This window comes from Tachyglossus aculeatus, chromosome 14 (assembly GCF_015852505.1).
Source record: "Tachyglossus aculeatus isolate mTacAcu1 chromosome 14, mTacAcu1.pri, whole genome shotgun sequence".
In the NCBI taxonomy this organism is placed as follows: Eukaryota; Metazoa; Chordata; class Mammalia; order Monotremata; family Tachyglossidae; genus Tachyglossus; species Tachyglossus aculeatus.
The window spans coordinates 38,780,123-38,797,931 of NC_052079.1; the positions used below are offsets into that span (position 1 = coordinate 38,780,123).

The following is a 17,809-nucleotide window of genomic DNA, read 5'->3' on the forward strand; positions in this document are numbered from 1 at the left end:
AAGAAAGGAATCCCGGTCTAAAATATTCTAAATATTTTCTTGGACTTCTTGATCCAGATTAAATGGTCTGTATATCCCTCTTAATTATTTCTTTTGGATAAATCACTTGTAAAACATATGGAACTACAGATGACTTCTTAAAGATGACTGAGGAGATGTTAGAATCTCTACTGAAACTCAACCTTTGGTACTAGTGTCCCTGCCAACACAAAAATACAGGGAAACAGACGCCTTAAAGACATTCTTTAGTTTTCCTCAGTTTAAAAAGTAGGAGTAAAAATACCTTTTCAAGAGTCAGAAACACCCTATGAAATCATATTCTTTTATTACATAGATGAAATATAAAAACAAATTAACCAAAGAATATCCATTTCTGCAAGTCCATGGGACCTCAAAAAAAATACATGTGGTATGAGAAGAGTGATGTGATTCTTACAACACTGCAGTTCATTTTTCTCTTTTGTACACCTGTGTACAGAAGAGTCTGTAGGTAATGTGGCTAAACACGGATTACAGAAGAGGAATAATGATGAAAATTTGAATTAATTCTGTGAACTGTCTCATACATTGGTGTTAATAATGGAAAACGATAATGACCATATATACTGCAAAGATGGGAAAAACCTCTTTACATTCAGACTTAAATACTTAGCATATAATAAAATATATTCCATGTCCACCGTGATTTTTGAATTGTAGGCTTGTGCGATGTAAATAAATGACTTCCTTTTCCTTAATGTCCATCTTTTTCTCTCCAGGTACTCATTACCTGCGGAAGATTGCATTCTCTTGTTTTTAAGTCTTCTGTTCACTTTGACTTTTTTAAGATTTCATCACAGCCGATATTTTATGGAATCCAAGTCCTGATCTGAAGTTGGGACCTCAGTGGAAATACAATTTTATTTTCAAATTACAGCCTTAAAAAATTTTCTCTGAGTGTTCAGTGCCAGAGCCAAAAGAGAAGAATTTATTTTTTATGGTTACTTTTGTCCATTTAGTATATCCTGGAGTGCTTCCGTTTCAATATGTTGTCCCTACACACCGTCTTCTTTCTCTTCCCTCAAAAAATCAGAAATTCCACAAGTCCGTAGTGGCAGGTAGTAAAGTGCTTTATACAACGAAATATTATTTACAGGTGACTAAGATCCATTTAACACTTTACAGACCAAAGTTCACATACCATGCATCACCTTCAAGAGAAGGATCTTTCTTAAACAACTTTGTGATACAAGGTTGAAGTGCCTCAGTTAAGTCTCATTAATTTCTTTAAATAGCATAAAATACAAAGCAACACTTTCTGTTGTTGAAGGCTACTAATCAAACACATTGTTATCAAAGGTTAACCACAAAATTACACATTGCTCCTGTAGGACTCCCATCTGATGCGAATATCAGAATCAGCCCAGCACAAACTTGGTATCAGCATCTGTTTTTAGATTCTACACTTTTATGCAACAAAAGCTGTCAATTCATTCCCTCAAAGAAGTGTTACGGTACATGAATAAGTGCCAGTTCTATACCTCAGTCACCCCAGGTCTTTGACACCATCTGGGAGCTTCCAAGCAGATCTAAAAAGACCCCAAATTGGGTCTTTCTGACCCATTCTCTCATCAAAGTCTTCCTTCCACTCCCAAGTCTGTAAACTTATCCGTTTACCATCTCCCAAGCCCTATGCGCTCCCTTTCCACCCCCACCCTCAAAATGAGATGTCGGCACTTACTTGTATATATTGCTTAAACACTGGTCCAAATGGGGATGTGTTAGACAAAGCCTATGTGTTGGAATATCTCTCGATCCTTTTTGGCACTTTTTTTTTTTTTTACATTCCAGTTTCATTTTCAAGGTCTCCTTCTCATCAAGTTTGCATTTTGCGCACATAGAAATGCCCTAGCGCTCTACGCACCTTACTATTAGTTGCAATATCTCTTTAAAATCTCCATGACTTTCCTTCCAAGAGATGGCTTCCAGTGCTGCACAAAACTTTTCATATTGACAATCAGTCGGCCAGTTCTTACATCTTCATGTCCTGCCACAAGATACTCCAATCCTAAAAGAAAAGAAAAATCAAGGATTGTGTGCCTTAATGCTTTGCTGAGGTGAGGGCTTCTTTTTTTCAATTATCTCACAGATGACCGAAGTCAATGCCTCAGTATGGGAGTGCTGGACAATGCAAAAAGGGTTTTAGGTAAGGTTTATTGAGGATTGGGAGGAATAAGTTTCTGCTTCTCCACTCTTGTACCCAGGGTTTGGGCATAGTGCCACATCATGTGCTTCCTGAGCAGTGTGGTTTGGGAAAGGGGTGGGGACCCAAGTATTCTGAAAGCGGGGGCAGAGTCTCCGCCCTGGAGCAGGGCAGCCAAGTATTTTACGAGGCTCAAGATGGATGTGACTAGTCCTGATCCTGGTAGGTGGAGGGGAGGATCAGGAGAGACATTTCTATGGGGCTACTGTCTCCTCTCCAGAGACGGGGAGACTTGGTCTCATAATGTTGTGAATAACGACGCCTGACTCTGGTGAATCTACGCCAGTCTTTACAACAGTGCTTGCTTGGGAGTCAGAGGTCATGAGTTCTAATCCCAGCTCCGCCACTTGTCAGCTGTGTGACTTTGGGCAAGTCACTTAATTAATAATGACATTTATTAAGCCCTTGCTATGCGCAAAGCACTGTTCTAAGTGCTAGGGAGGTTCCAAAGTGATCGGGTTGTACCACAGGGGGTTCACAGTCTTAATCCCCATTTTAAAGATGAGGCAACTGAGGCACAGAGAAGTTAAGTGACTTGCCCAAAGTCACACAGCTGACAATTAGTGGAGCTGGGATTCGAACCCATGACCTCTGACTCCAAAGCCCGTGCTCTTTCCACTGAGCCACGCTACTTAACTTCTCTGTGCCTCAGTTACCTCATCTGTAAAATGGGGATTAAGACTGTGAGCCCCATGTGGGACAACCTGACTGCCTTGTATCTATCCCAGTGCTTGGCACATAGTAAGAGCTTAACAAATACCATTATTATTATTATTATTAAACATAATCATAATAATCTCAATCATAATCATAATGCAACATTACTTGATCCAGTCAAGAGGAATAAACTACACTCCTGGAACATATATTTATCATCCACCTGGTCTGGGTGAAACCCTCTAGTGTACCAATATTCCTGTTTAGTAAATTATCTTTCTTCCTCTTCCTGGGCTCACCAGAGCCAGCCTCCATTATTCACAACAGAATGGCAAGGTAGATAGAGCGTGGGCCTGGGAGGAATAAGGTCATGGGTTCTCACTCTGGCTAGGCCACTTGTCTGCTGTGTGACCTTGGGTAAGTCACTTCACTTCTCTGGGGCTCAGTTACCTCATCTGTAAAATGGGGAATAAGACTGTGAGCCTACGTGGGACAGGGACTTTGTCCAACCCAATCTGTCCAACCCAGGGCTTAGTACAGTGTCTGGCACATCGTAAGTGCTTAATGAATATCATTATTATTATGTTAATCAGGTCAGACACAGTCCTTGTCCCACATTGGGCTCACAGTCTAAGTATGTTCAGACAGGCTCGTTCCTCTGGAGGGCTAACAGAAGTTTAATCAATCATTCATATTTATTGAACGCTTACTGTATGCAGATCACTTTACTAAGCACTTGGGAGAATACAATAACAGAGTTAGTAGTTTCTAAGACTCTACAGAACCGAAGTGGTCACTTCTTGCGTGGAGGAAGGAGGGGGTCCTTAACTTTTGTCATTTTACTGACATTTGTTAAGGGAGGCTGAGGGCAGGATGCTCTCCGAGGCCTACGGGGAATGCTATGAAGTTCAAGGAGAGCGGGTTCCCCTCTTATAGAGCACACAATCTTTAGCAAAATACTTATATGTTGTAAGGAGAAACTCTGATCAAAAGCTGAGACAAACATAGACACCTATGAAAATGGGATTTAAAAACCAGTAGAGGAATAAATGATTTTCTGTTTTGGAAGACTCTATTTCTAAGGATAAGACCAGAAGGGAGGAATAGGAGGGAAATTTGGTTGCCACAGAACGATAAGATGAGGTAATGGGGTCTGGATCTAATCTTGTGTTTCCAGGGAGCTTAGTTGCTTTTAAACTGAATTCTTTGCCTTTTCAAACACAAAAGAGAAGAGACATGGTCCATGAGTTCAGAGAGGAAACCAAAGGTTAGGAGCACCACACTCTGAAGAACCTGAAAGCAGAGTACTGAAGACAAAAATCTCAAGATGAGACTGTTACTACGAACTGAGGGTGGTATCGTTGTCCCACTCCCCTCTTGCTATGTGGGTCAGTGCGGCTTTTATCACAGAAGTCACCTCTGGTGCTGGCTACTGGGCTTGATTTAGCGCTGGTTTGATGTGCTGCTTTGTAGCAGAATGTGCGAGTATGTGATACTAATGGAAAGACCAAGTCCAGAATGAAGGGTGTGTATTTGGGAAAAAGCTACTCACCCTCATAGCGCCTTTCTCTGATCCCTAGCATTAGAGTACTCATGGTGATTATTCCCTTTGTGGGGAACATTTTCCTCGGGATTTAGGATCAAGGAAGGCGCTCATCCAAAAAGCTGGGAAATTGCCACAATTAACCAAGACATTTAATAGCTGTTATAATTGTGTGCTTTTAATAATCCAGGCAGCAATTTTTCAATTCACGCAGGATTACCTTGGTTTGAAATGGAAAATAATTGGGCAAACAGTGAGCACCTGAAGCAGAAGAACTGAGCTCATTGATAAGGGTGGTAGGTTTAAAAGAGGTGAGGAGAAGTGCTCTTTACCTCTCCAAATTACTAGCGCTGGAGTTTTCATATGCATGTTCATATTACAGACTGTATTTTTTTAAGTTTTCTTTGCTGTAGTTTGATAATCTTCTTTTTACCTATTTGGGCACACAATTTTCTGTGGGCCTAGCCCAGAGGGACTACTCGATATTGCCATTTGTAGGGCTGCTCACATAGGAATATAGAGTGAAAAAGCTCATTCCCAGAACCATCCAGGCAGGCAGGCAGGTCTTGGAATTTTCTTACCAGCCCTTTTTATTGTAAAAATGGAAAAAAAAAAACAAAGTAAAGAAAAAAAAGAGTGTCTGGCTTTTGCTTTCGCAGGTTCCCATCTTTTCCTCAAAGCAAGTAAACATGTTTTCAAGAGGTTTTTGAATAATTGCTCTTATGTTTCTAATTGTGATGAACTCTCTGTTGATTCTTTGACTCAGTTTGGCAGGAGCCTGATTAGGAAGTACAGTCCCCTTCCTGGAGGATGGCTCAAAGAATCAAACTTTTTGTTTTCAATGTCTTCCCAAAAGCAAAATCTGGATAGCTGCTTTTGGTTTTCAGCAAGGCAATAGATGAATTGCATAAAGGACTCTTAAAAAGATTAGATCTACATGTATATAGAGAGTTCATTAGTAATCTCAGATTTCCTGAATTTAAACCCCAAGACCTCTTACCTGTTTTATTTCAATTTGGTTTTGAGGATTACATTTAAAATCCTGTTATTAAAATTGTCTTTTATTTTCCCTTCACAAGAATTTAATAAAATTAAGTACAGCATGAATGGGGAAAGAGGGAGAAGGGACAGGAATCATGAGTTATCCCTTTCTTTTTTTATACTGGAATTTAGTGCTTTGAGAAATAAAATTATTTCCTTAATATTTAAATTTTCTCCTTTTTCGCTAATATGAAACTTGTGAGTGCAAATATCACTGAAAATAACTGCTCTAACACAAAGGTCTGGCCTGCCTTGAGAAGAATAAGACCTTAAAATTTAAATGATACAACTTCCCCTTCAATGCAAATAAGGCAGCAGATGAGAATCACATGCATGGGAGAACATTTTTTTTCTAGTTTCTTCTCATCTTTAAGGAATAAGTCATGCCACACCCAAACTTCTCTTGACAATCCTGACTACGCTCTGAACTCTATTTCTTTGGTTTCCACAGTGTTTACAGAAGCCGCCCAGGCAGTTTTGCCAACACGGATGAAACTATTTGAAACCAGAAAGATTATTTAATGAGATGACAAGTAAATAGGAGGAGAAACTGAGTGTTACTTTTTCTCCCTGAAGAAACAGATGCTTCTCTCTCAATGGTAAATTAATTCAACATTATGTTTTCTGTTGGAATCTTACATTTGCAAACCCTTTGAAAAAAGAATCTTATCATACAGCAGAAAAGGAAGGCTGTTTTCAGCTGACCTGGTAAATATCTCACGTTGATGGGGTTGGAAATGGAGGGCAGGAAATGTAAATGAGGGCAAGCTCTGCCAAGGTATTTTCACACTGGGAAAAACTGCCTCCCCTCAATCCATCAATGGTATTTATTGAGTCCTTCTTATGCATAGAGCATTGGACTAAGCTCTTGGGAGAGTACAATATAATAGGGTTGTTAAACACATTCCCTGCCCACAGAGAGCTTACAGTCTAGGTGCTTTATCCTCGAGCTCAGCTATAACACCTTTCTTTGGCCGTCTCTTGTGGCAAAGATTGGAGAATATGGAAGAAGAAGCTTCAGAAATTTTTGTACATGGATAGATCTATCTTTAGCCATAGCACCTTTGTTTGCTAGTGCAGTGGGGTGAATCGAGCCCATAATAACATATAACTCCATCAAAATTGGTCAAGGGACATATTCTCTATGCTAAAGGCACTCCCCAAGCATGCACTACCACCTTTTCAAGAAAGCAGGAGCTCATTAACCAGCTTAGGCTATAGCCACCCTAAAATTTGACATACAACACATTATTTTATGAAATATGTGTATAGGACAAGATGTTGTAGTCTTTAATTCAAAGGGTTTCATAAAGATGTACTTGGAGTTTCTTCTACTATTTGGAATCTGACTTGACCTTATTCTCTTCTTTCTGTGTTTTAATTGAGTGAGAGTGTGCGTGTGTGGGTGTTCGCATTGTTTTCTTGCTTGAGGTGGCTGTCTCATTTCAAGCATTTCTCTCTTAGTCCCTGTCACTGTGGGGACCCCCATGAGAAAGGAACTGAGGGTTTGTGTCTATGTGTGCATATAGACAGGTTATATAGTCATGATTATGTCTATTACCTGTGAGTTTGGGGAGAAGAGCATGTTGCATGTATGTTTGTATATACATGTGGGTGTGGAGAGATGAGCATTTATGTATACAAGGGTTTATTTATAGACAAGGGTGGTGAGTGTGCAGATGATATATAAATTTGTGGGAATATGAGCACTTGGTGAGAGCATGAGGGAGGGTATATGTATGTGGGTATGATATACGCTTGTGGTTGAGGGTGTGGGAGGAGTTGGGAATGTATCTGGGTGTATGTGTTTGACCAATGCTACTTGGGAGCCCCTAGGCTAACAGTGTCTCTCTCTGGGTAATAATTGCTCGGGTCTTTGCGATGCGGATCAATAACGCCATAGCTGGTCCCTCCTGTGCTGGGGTTTTCTTGGCAAATGGTAGGCAGGTGACTGAGCCCTCTTTGGACACGGGGAAAGGTATGCCATTTCCTTCCAGAAGTGGTTCCCTCTCAGAATGTCAGCTTGACCTGGGCCAACAGACTTACCGAGATACTTGATATAACTTGAACTTTAGGGTACGGTGCTGTAACCCCGGTAGCCAGGCTGCATGCCAGCCAATCACTGGGCTTGGAGGGGCAGTCCAAATAGTGATTAGGACTCAATTATATACGTATTTGGGTTGGGATTGGGCATGCGAGGGGCAAGCCAGGCAAAAATCTGTTGGGAAAATCAAATTATACTCACCTGGATTAAGGATCGGACAAGTGCAGCCTCTGTTAGTCCAGGATTCTGGGTAGAGTGTTCGCTTTCCTCGTAGAATCTTTAGTTTGGTGGCTTTTAATACTTTTTTGATCTTCACGTTGACCTCAGCATGAGAGCCTTTATCATGAGCTGATAAAATCTTTATTTTTAGCACTGTATTGACAGAATTTCAAAAGCAGAAATGCATAAAATGTCACATAATCTCAGTTTACTTTTGGGCAACAACGTGAACATTCATTACCAAACTCTCCAGACTGATGAACTTTGCGGGCAGGCTTGCCAATTTCTTTTAACAAATCATTAGACTCACCAAATTTACCTTGGCTCCAACCACGATTACCTGCATCACATTCTCCCCCACTCATCCCAGCTCCTCTCTACTGCTTCCTGTATCACTAGTCTAAGAGAACACAAGCATCTCACACACAGTTCCTCCTCAACCACATTCCCATGAAAATCAAAAAAGGAGAAGAAAAGGGAGGATGGTGCATATTTTTCTGACTGGCACAGTACACTGTTAGAAGAAATGTACATATTTATTACTCTATTTTATTAATGATGTGTATATAGCTATAATTCTATTTATCTATTCTGATGGCATTGACACCTGTCTACTTGTTTTGTTTTGTTGCCTGTCTACTCCTTCTAGACTGTGAGCCCATTGTTGGGTAGGGACTGTATCTATCTGTTGCCAAACTGTACTTTCCAAGCACTTAGTACAGTGCTCTGCACACAGTAAGTGCTCAATAAATACAATTGAATGAATGAATGAAAGAGCCAAATGCTTTAGCCATTTTAGCCACTGGAGGAAGATGATGAAATAATATTATCCCATACTGGCAACAGTAAGGTTGAGACTTTCACAAAGTATTAATACCAGCGACCTAAAGGCTCCCTTTTCACGGATTCCCCACTGCAAACTTAGAGGGGATTCAATGGTTTAGGCTAGACTTTTAAAGTCAATTGCTTATTAGTACCTTTGCTTCAGGAAGAACTCCAAATTTCATCAGTAATCTTTCAGATCCAGCCACACCCTCTACTGCTAAGCCACAAAAGGATGGAAAGTATGAGTACTCTTTTGAAAACATGTATTTGCTGAGTTTTGGAAGATGACACATGGTCACTCTCACAGTTGGGGCGTAGGCCAATGCTAACGAGATTCCCCCTAAGACAGCACTGGGTTTTGGTGCCTGGAGATTTTCACTTTTCTCTTCCTGTACTGAGTTTATATTATCTCTGGAAGTCGTTCCTTCCCTGATTGCTAGTAAAACTCTATTTAATTGGTGGAAATTCTTTCTAACACAGAGTATACTAATATGCACATCTATGGAGACTACTCTCCACACTAGGAGTTCACTAATAAGAAGGACACATTTTTGTGTAGAATACTCAGTTCTCCTATAACATGGGGGCTATATTCTTGAAGAACCCTGGTTTCACATGTTTACCTGCCAGCAAACAAAAAGTTCAGAAGGGAATAAAGGGGCACATGCATTTAGCTCTGGGTGGTAATAGCCTCCGTTCACATGGGATTCTTCTTGATACCAGGGAGAAAAACAAAAATGGAAATCATGGCATCCTTTCAGATTCTAATATACAATCAGAGTAATGAATTTACAGCTGCTTTCAATAGTGGCAGTCATATAATCAAAGTAAATAAGAAACATGGATAGCATTCACCATCCCACCAAACATTCTGATCCTGAGTAGTGTCATGGTCTGGATAGTTGTTCTGGCACTGATCAAGTGTTTGTTTCACCTTGGCTTCTGTTTCCAAGAGCTTATTTATTCCGTAGTGGGAATTCAATCGTATTTATTTATTGAGAACTTACTGTGTGCAGAGCACTGTACTAAGCACTTGGAAATGAGGAGTGATTGCCAAATGCCTTCTGATGGGTTCAGGTTCCCAGTCTCTCTAGGTCTACATAGATAAATAGTGTGGAGACCAGGGACTGCACCTTTTTACTTTTACATTCTCCAAATACCTAGTGTAGTGTATTGAACACAGCAGTAAATTCTGCTCAGTAAATTCTGTTTGACCTAATTCTGATTGTGGTGCCTTCTCTGTTATGTAGGATAAAGCTACTCTCTGTGCTCTGATTCTACCAATGTTTAATGTTCTAATGTTTACTTTGGCTCTAATGTTTACTTTTGGTCCATTTTAAAAAAACCTCATAATTTATGTTTCTTACAAACAAGCAATTTCTTCTTGTAACTCACCATAGGAATATTTCATCCCACAGAAGACTTTAGGGTTTCCTAACACCTGTTCTTTACATTCACATTTACCTACAGAAAAGAAACAAATATAAATTTGGAAGATAGAAAATCACATGCCATTGAATCAGGTGAAGTCACTGTCTTGAGTCTAAGTGACTCTGAACTCAGGTTATTAATGTTAAATGAATGTTGATGAGCATTACTCAAACCCACAGCAATAAATGGAACTCCAGGACTTCCAAATCAATCAATCAGTGGCATTTATGAAGTGCTTAGTATGTGCAGAGTACTGTTTTAAATGCTTGGGAGAGCATAATACAGGAGAATTAGCAGGCACGTTCCCTGCTCATAAGAACCAGGCTAATTATTATCAACAGCAAAACTGAATTACATATTTTTTAATCCTCCCCAAATTAATACTGTAGTGCAGGCAGATATATTTGTATGTCTTTTCATGTTTGTTACCTAAGGGATCACAAAATCATTTGACTCACAAGCAGAGGTGGAAGTAGGGTGGAGCCATCTGGAATGGGAACACCAATAGTAGACAAAGTTCCAGTGATCCCATTCCGATTTGAATTATTTCAAATTGGATGCCTTTTTTTTTTAAAAAAAAGCTGGTGTTGAACTGAGCAGGCTGGACTGAGAGCTTTATTGCGGCTGGGGGCTGGGAGGCTCTTCACTGGTAAGACTCATCTGGATGGGAGACTCTTCACTGGATGGACTCATCCCCAGTGCAGCGCCAGGCCCCTCTGGAGGCAGGGCTTCGTGACTGGGTTGCAGTGTGCCAACCAGCTGGTAGGCACTGTTGGCTCCTGAGCGAATCACTTTGGCTCCAGTGTGGGGAGGGGATGTGGGAGCTGCTCTGGGGAGCAGAGGCCTCCTGCTGCTCCAGCTCTTTTGGATGGTGAGATGGCAGGACGGGCTGCCTGGGACCTGGCCGGGCTGCAGGGTGAGCTGGAGCAGCCATTGCCCCTGACACAGCTGTAAAAGCTTGGCTCCCCTCCATCCCTCCACCCCCGCAAACCTTGTATTGGATAGACATCGATGATGTCTATCGGAATGACCATCCTTTAAAGGAGCTGTTGGTTAAGTAGTGGTGGCAGTTTCGTTGATGACCCTCATTCTGGTATGAGGCGATTTTTACTTTCACCCCTGTTGTCGAGGAACAGATTGTGCACCTGGACACCCCAAATCACACATTCTAAGAAGTTTCTCAGACAAATCAGATATGACTTCTCTGGCAAGGCCTCCTTATCCAACATCGGCATATTAACAGAATTCCAGGAGACTCCAGCCTTGGGCTCAGGCATCCCAACCTTTCTTTCCTTCCAAAAGCCCAAGCTGCATTTATATTACACAATAGGCTGCTACAATGCAACTGGTCATAAACTTCCTCTTTATATAGCAAAGTTCCTCTTTAACTATTTTTCTTCCACTCATCATTACTTTTCCTCTTTGGGGATCTTCCATAAATTCAAACTCCTAATTATGCCACAGGAAAATGGAGTGTTTTCTAGCTGGCTCTTTCTGCTTTTTCCATACAGTCAACTCACACTGACATATGGCTGAATAGATTCTTTGGCACTTAGGACTAGGAAAGGAGCTCTTGACTCATAATGTCTGTTTATACTCAAGGGTCTTGGAGAAATATATTCAGTATAGGCAAAGAGTTAGGTTCCTGGAAGGCCATTTTCTGTCTAATCAAAGGTGACTGAAGAGACTTCATACACTGACTCAGAAAACTGTCCATGCACTGTAAAAGATAAGTTTTTCCTCACCTTCCAGTCACAAGGGTATGGAGAATTTAAGCTTCCTATTTGAAAAATTGGTACTCTCTTGTACAGTTGCTAGCATTATCCAGATCTGTAAAACCTCTGTAGGACTGAGCTGAGACACCCTTAGTCAGGTGCTGATGGCTGTGGAACTATTTAGTATGGGAAACAGGTTTGTTAACTCAGGGAGTAAGAAAAGCCAACCTTCCCATACCAATCCATTTTGGGGGAGTAGTTTTAGCGAGTACTTCATTCAGAGACACCACAGTGAAATAGTGGGTGATTGGTATTACCCCATTACCACTGACAATAAGTATCCTGATCCAGTTGACTGACTCTATCAATAATGACATTTCTCAGTGCCTAAAATGTATAGAGTATTGTGTTATGCCCTGGAAAGAAATACAAGGATGATTAATTCAGACATAGTTCTTGGCCACAGAGGAGCTGACAATCTAAGGCTGGATGGGGATGGGTAAATGGAGCAAATTCAGTTAAAAACAATTCAATTAAAGGTACTTAGGGATTTACAGGGTATACTAGGAATGCTAATTTTCATAGTCAACAATGGCCTGGGCTCCTATTGTCAGATTCAGGGAAGGCCAGGCTTAAGTTCCAGCTTTGGGTGATTCCCACAAAGGGAAAGCAGAGCGAAGCAAACATTATTTGAGCATTAGAATCTAACAGTGGGAATGGGAATTTTAAAATGTTAACAATCCCACTCTCTCATCTATTGGATGTGTCTCCTGATGCTAGAAACAGATTGCAAGCTCCTTGAGAGTGGGGATCATGTCTACTAACTCTATTCTACTCTCCCAAGCGCTTAGTACAGTGTTTTGCACATAAGCACTCAATAAATACCACTGATTGATTGATTGATTGATTGAAAGGGGGAGACACAGTAGAAGCAGACTGGGGGATCACAGCACATATCGCAAGGTCTCTGACAGATCAATCACTGTACTAAGTGCTTGGAAGAATACAACAGAATTAGCAGAAACGTTCTCTGCCCATAATGAGCTTAGATCTTCCTGGACTCCATGTTTGTGAAACTTGATTTCACTTACTGTGATCCCAAGTGTTCCTCTGTATAACTATGTGTTCTCTTTAGAATAAAGGAGTCTGAGCAGGAGTGAGAGTTCCATGTGGGCCTGGGGAGCCTCCCTGGGTTGGCACCAAGGGGGTAAAATCATCAGCTTTGCCCCCACAGCTTTCTTGGCAGGGTGGGTGACACTGCCTCCTCAGAGTCATAAAGGGAATGAAAATAATAATAACTATGGTATTTTTTAAGCGCTTACTGTGTATGAGGCACTGTACTAAGTGCTGGGATAGATACAAGCAAATTGGGTTGGACACAGTCCCTGTCCCACTTGGGGCTCACAGTCTCAATCCCTCTCAATCCCCGTTTTACAGATGATATAACTGAGATCCAGAGAAGTGAAGTGACTTGCCCCAGGATACACAGCAGACAAGTGGCAGAGCCGGGATTAGAACCCATGACCTTCTGACTCCCAGGACTGTGCTCTCCTCCAACCGTGTTCAAATCCCGGCTCCGCCAATTATCAGCTATGTGACTTTGGGCAAGTCATTTAACTTCTCTGTGCCCCAGTTACCTCATCTGTAAAATGGGGATTAAGACCGTGAGCCCTCTGTGGGACAAACTGATCACCTTGTTACCTCCCCAGCCCTTAGAACAGTGCTTTGCACATAGTAAGTGCTTAATAAATGCCGTTATTATTATTATTATTATTATTATTAAATGGAACCAAAATATTTGTTTCGTATTTTGCTCCTGTGGGCAGGCCTCACGCGTGGCCCAGCTCCGGCACTTGTGGCTTTCTCTCAGTGACCCTGAGCTCCTCCGGTCAGAGAGCCTGGGGGTGTTCTAGGGACAAGGCGGGTGTCTGGACCCTGGAGCCACTGTAGTGGCGGATGAATCCCTGCTTACGAGTCCAGGCTCAGCCCATCTGCCTGGAGGTGATCTGGGGCTTCTGTCTCTCCCAGCTAGGCAGCAGAGGTAGTGCGACACCAGAAAGCACTTACCCTTTTCTTCCTTTCCTACCCATTTCCTCTTCTCCTTTCCCTGTCCACTCCCCTATTTTCCTCCATCCCTTCTTTTTCAGTCCTTCCCCTAAACTCTCCCTCCCCAGTTTGCTCCAGGCTCAGAATGAAAAGTTGATATCCCTGCATCGGATCCTCCAGGACTTGAAGATTTGATCTGCAATCTACTACCTCTCTTCCTCCCTCTCTCCCTCCTCTCCCTGACCTTAACGCTGTTCACGAGTTTTAGGGCTCACATGTTAAAGCTGGCTTCTGGCTGAAGCTTTTTGATTAGGTGGCAGCCCAGCTGCACTTTCTTCCCTCCTTCAATATACCGAATGATATGAATGCAAAATGAATAAAGAAATAGGCATTGTTAACAGTCCTGCTCTACTAGTCGCAGCCAGATTGGGAAAATAGCCAGGAAATGAAATTTTCCAGCTGCGGTTCTTTACCTTCAGAAGATGTTGTGAAAATGAAGGCATGCAGATTGAACAATGCTTTGAGCCTAAGAGAGATGTTAAAGTACGGGCAAAATAAAACTTGTGAACATGTATTCATGAAGTTACATCTGCCTAATGGGAACCATGTATCGTTTTCTGTAACTCCAGTGTGTTTTGGTCTGGAACGTCACTCCTTGCTGAAAGACATACAACTCTAGGTGCTCAGAGCAGTTGCTCCACAGTAGGAAAATGAACAAAAACTTCTCTAAATTGGAGCTCACCCAGCTGAATTGCAGAGTTTCTGGGGCCTCAGAAACACAACAGCTGTTAATATGGATATGAGTCTGAAATCATTCTGGTGCCAGCAATTCATTGCTTACTTTAATGGGATTGATACTAACTCCTGAGGATACATACTAATTGGCTTAATGAAAGACACATATACTTAAACACTTGCTCTTTACACAATTTTACCTTAGCAAACTATAAGAGTAAGTATAGAAGAATCTGAAATATACCATCCAGGTAATCATAGGAAATTTCAAATGCATGAATTAACTTGATTCTCTTCTAAAAGACAGCATGGCCTAGAGGAAAGAACAAGGGACTAGGAGTCAGGAGATCTAGGTTAGACTCCCATCTCTGCCATGGGCCTGCCGTGTGACCTTAGGCAAGTTCCTTAACCTCTCTGGGCCTCAGTTTCCATATCTGAAAAGGGGGATGAGATAGATTGTGAGCATTGGGAGGGAAAGGGACTGTTGAGTCTCATTACTTTGTATTCATCCCAGTGCTTAGCATAAAGTGCTTAATAAATGCCATCAATAATTATTATTATTTCAAAGGGCAGGAAGCTGACTGAGGTAAAATTGTCAAACTAGAAGATACAGTAGAAGTGATTTGCAGGTGCTTACAATGCAATTTCTCATATAATCACTCTCTTCAGAGTACACAAGAACCAAGATAGTGAAAGATTTAGGTTAAACTCACAAAAGGCAGCCAACAAAGCGTTAAGACTAAAATTCAGGGTGGAGACCCTGTATCGGAATTTCCTTTTCCTCTTCAACCTCTATCTGAAGCGTCTCCATTTTTAACCTTGGCTTTGGATTTGTTTTCATTTGTGAGTCACAGTCAAACCCGATGTGTTTCCAAAATTCTGCCATAGCTGGATATATGTGTGGGACACACTTCATTGTCACCTCCGAAAAGAATGGAAACTTTGCTTCCCCCCCTCCCTGAACGCCCTCTCTATGCACATGGAGGATCGCGCTTTCTAGGAGTGGGTCTAGGAAGGCCAGGACAGCTTGCATCTGCTTTCTCACCTGAATGTCGAAGAGCAGAGAATCCTTGCTCGTCCTCCCATTCCCTGGTCGCCTCACTCTCATTAAAGACAGAGTGAAAGTCGGGGATTTCATACCAGTCAATGTCTGCACTGCTGCAATAAAGGGAACCTGTGAAGCATTTCTGAAGGCATTCCTCGGCAGACGGTAACAAATATCACACATTTATAGAGATAAGAAGCTCCCTGGCCATCACTCACTTTTCAGGAACTTGAAAGGAAGGAAGCCTTGTCTTACTGATTTCAGGTTCTGCCATTAAACACCTCATCATTTTTTGATTTATTAAACACTCAATGGGGACCCAGCTCTGTTCATCTGATGGGCTTGGAAAAAATACTCCTCAAAAGGCATGGGTAGGGGGTCAACACAATCCCCTCATGAGACTTTCCAAAAATCAGGAGTAGTTTTTCCCACAGATTCTCACTGTTTTTAAAGCAGCTCTAACAAGGCACCAAGTCAAAGACAAGAGACAGGAAGAAGCCTGCCCATTTGTTACCTGCCGGTGCAGTCTCCGGTGAGGGGGTCGCAGCTTCCAGCACAGTCACAGGGTCTGCAGCCATACTCTCCAAACCCCCAGTAGCCCACCATGCACCTGTCGCAATGAGGACCTGCAACTCCAGGTTTGCAAGGACAGTCACCATTGTTGGGGTCACAGAAAGTCACCGAGCTGAAGGGAAGGACCGCTGATCCAACAGGGTGGCAGGAACACACTGCAACGGAAAGGACAAAAACACGGTAAAATTTCTTCCTCAAGTACAATCGAAGTGACAGGAGTCTCAGGGAGAGCACAGTGATCTCTTCATCTGTTACTGGTTAGCAGAATTGTTTCTCCCTTATATGTTACACATTTCTTCCTTTAGGAGTAACTGCGTAGTGAGAAGCAGAGTGGCCTAGTGGACAGAGCATGGGTTGGGAGTCAGGAGGACCTGGGTTTTAATCCTGGCTCCACCACATCTTCTATGTGACCTTGGGCAAGTCACATCACTTCTCTGTGCCTCAGTTACCTTATCTGTAAAATAGGGATTAAGTCTGTGAGCCCCATGTGGGACATGGACTGTGTCCAACCTGATTAGCTTGTAACTACCCCAGCAATAAGTACTGTACCTGGCACATAGTAAGCGCTTAACAAATACCATTTTTAAAAAATAAAAAAAATCTAGAAGCCCTAGTCTTGGATAAGGCATACGAAGGGATGGAGCGGCACAAGGCCCCAGGCCTTTGTGGTGTGAGTGGTGGAAAACAAATATTACTGAAGCAATGTATTTCTGGCAACATTATCAATCAATCAATCAATCAAATTTATTAATAACTTATGGGGTTCAGGGCACTGTACTAAGCACTTGAGAGAGTACAATACAATAATATAACAGACACATTCCATCCCCACAGTGAGCTTACAGTTTAGGGGGTGAGACAGACAATATAAATAAATAAATTACAGATATGTTGTGGGGCTGGGGAGGGGGGGTGGTGTCGAATAAAGAGAGCAAGTCAGGACAATACAGAAGGGAGTGGGAAAAGAGGAAATGAAGGCTTAGTCAGGGAGGCCTTTTGGAGGCGATGAGCTTTCAATAACGCTTTGAAGGTGGGGAGAGTAACCGCCTGTCGGATATGAGAAGGAAGGGTGTTCCAGGCCAGAGGCTGGACGTGGGTGAGAGGTCAGTGGTGAGATAGGTGAGACTGAGGTACAGTGAAACAGTCTCTCTCTTGGAGCTATCCAACAAACCTCCCAAGTTTGTCTGAAGGGGAACCGGGTACATGTGAAGACTCTGGAACATGTCCATTCAGTTGGAGACCCTAGTTCAGATTTGTGCGTGTTTGTGCATTTGTGTGTGTGTGTGTGTGTGTGTGTGTGTGTGTGTGTGTGTGTGTGTGTGTGTGTGTGTCCAAACTGCTACTATGTTGATTCAAACATTTATCAAACCCACTCCTTGACTGCCACAGCGGCTTCCTCGCTGACTCCCCTGACTCCTGTCCATACTTCTCTCTGCTGCCTGGATCATTTTTCTGAAACACCACTTAGTCCATGACTCTCCACGAACCTCCAGTGGTGCCCATCCACCTCCGCATCATTCAGAAACTCCTTACCATTGGCTTTAAAGCACTCAAGCAGCTTTGAACAGGAAATAAAATTAATTAGAACATCTAGGCTGGCATGGGTTCTTAAAATCTGGAGCAAAATCTGGTGTTTTCCTTTAAGAAATAAATCTTCACTTATTTAAGAGGCAGGATATTAGAAGACTACTAA

At 42.1% G+C, this 17,809-nt stretch overlaps 1 protein-coding gene across 3 annotated transcripts in view; it reads right to left on the bottom strand.

Moving 5' to 3' along the window:
• Positions 1–301: 301 nt before the first annotated feature.
• The window catches only part of NTN4 (netrin 4), a 121,912-nt gene continuing 104,404 nt past the window's right edge, over positions 302–17,809 (bottom strand). For 2 of the 3 annotated variants that reach the window (XM_038756358.1, XM_038756356.1), the window contains 5 exons: positions 16,058–16,271; positions 15,544–15,656; positions 9,967–10,035; positions 7,729–7,899; positions 302–2,047 (listed from right to left, as the gene is read on the bottom strand). In XM_038756358.1, the coding sequence (XP_038612286.1) occupies positions 1,911–2,047; positions 7,729–7,899; positions 9,967–10,035; positions 15,544–15,656; positions 16,058–16,271 (704 nt within the window). In that variant the 3' untranslated portion in view covers positions 302–1,910. The remainder of the gene's footprint in view (positions 2,048–7,728; positions 7,900–9,966; positions 10,036–15,543; positions 15,657–16,057; positions 16,272–17,809) is intronic. The other variant, XM_038756357.1, reaches the window with a different exon arrangement.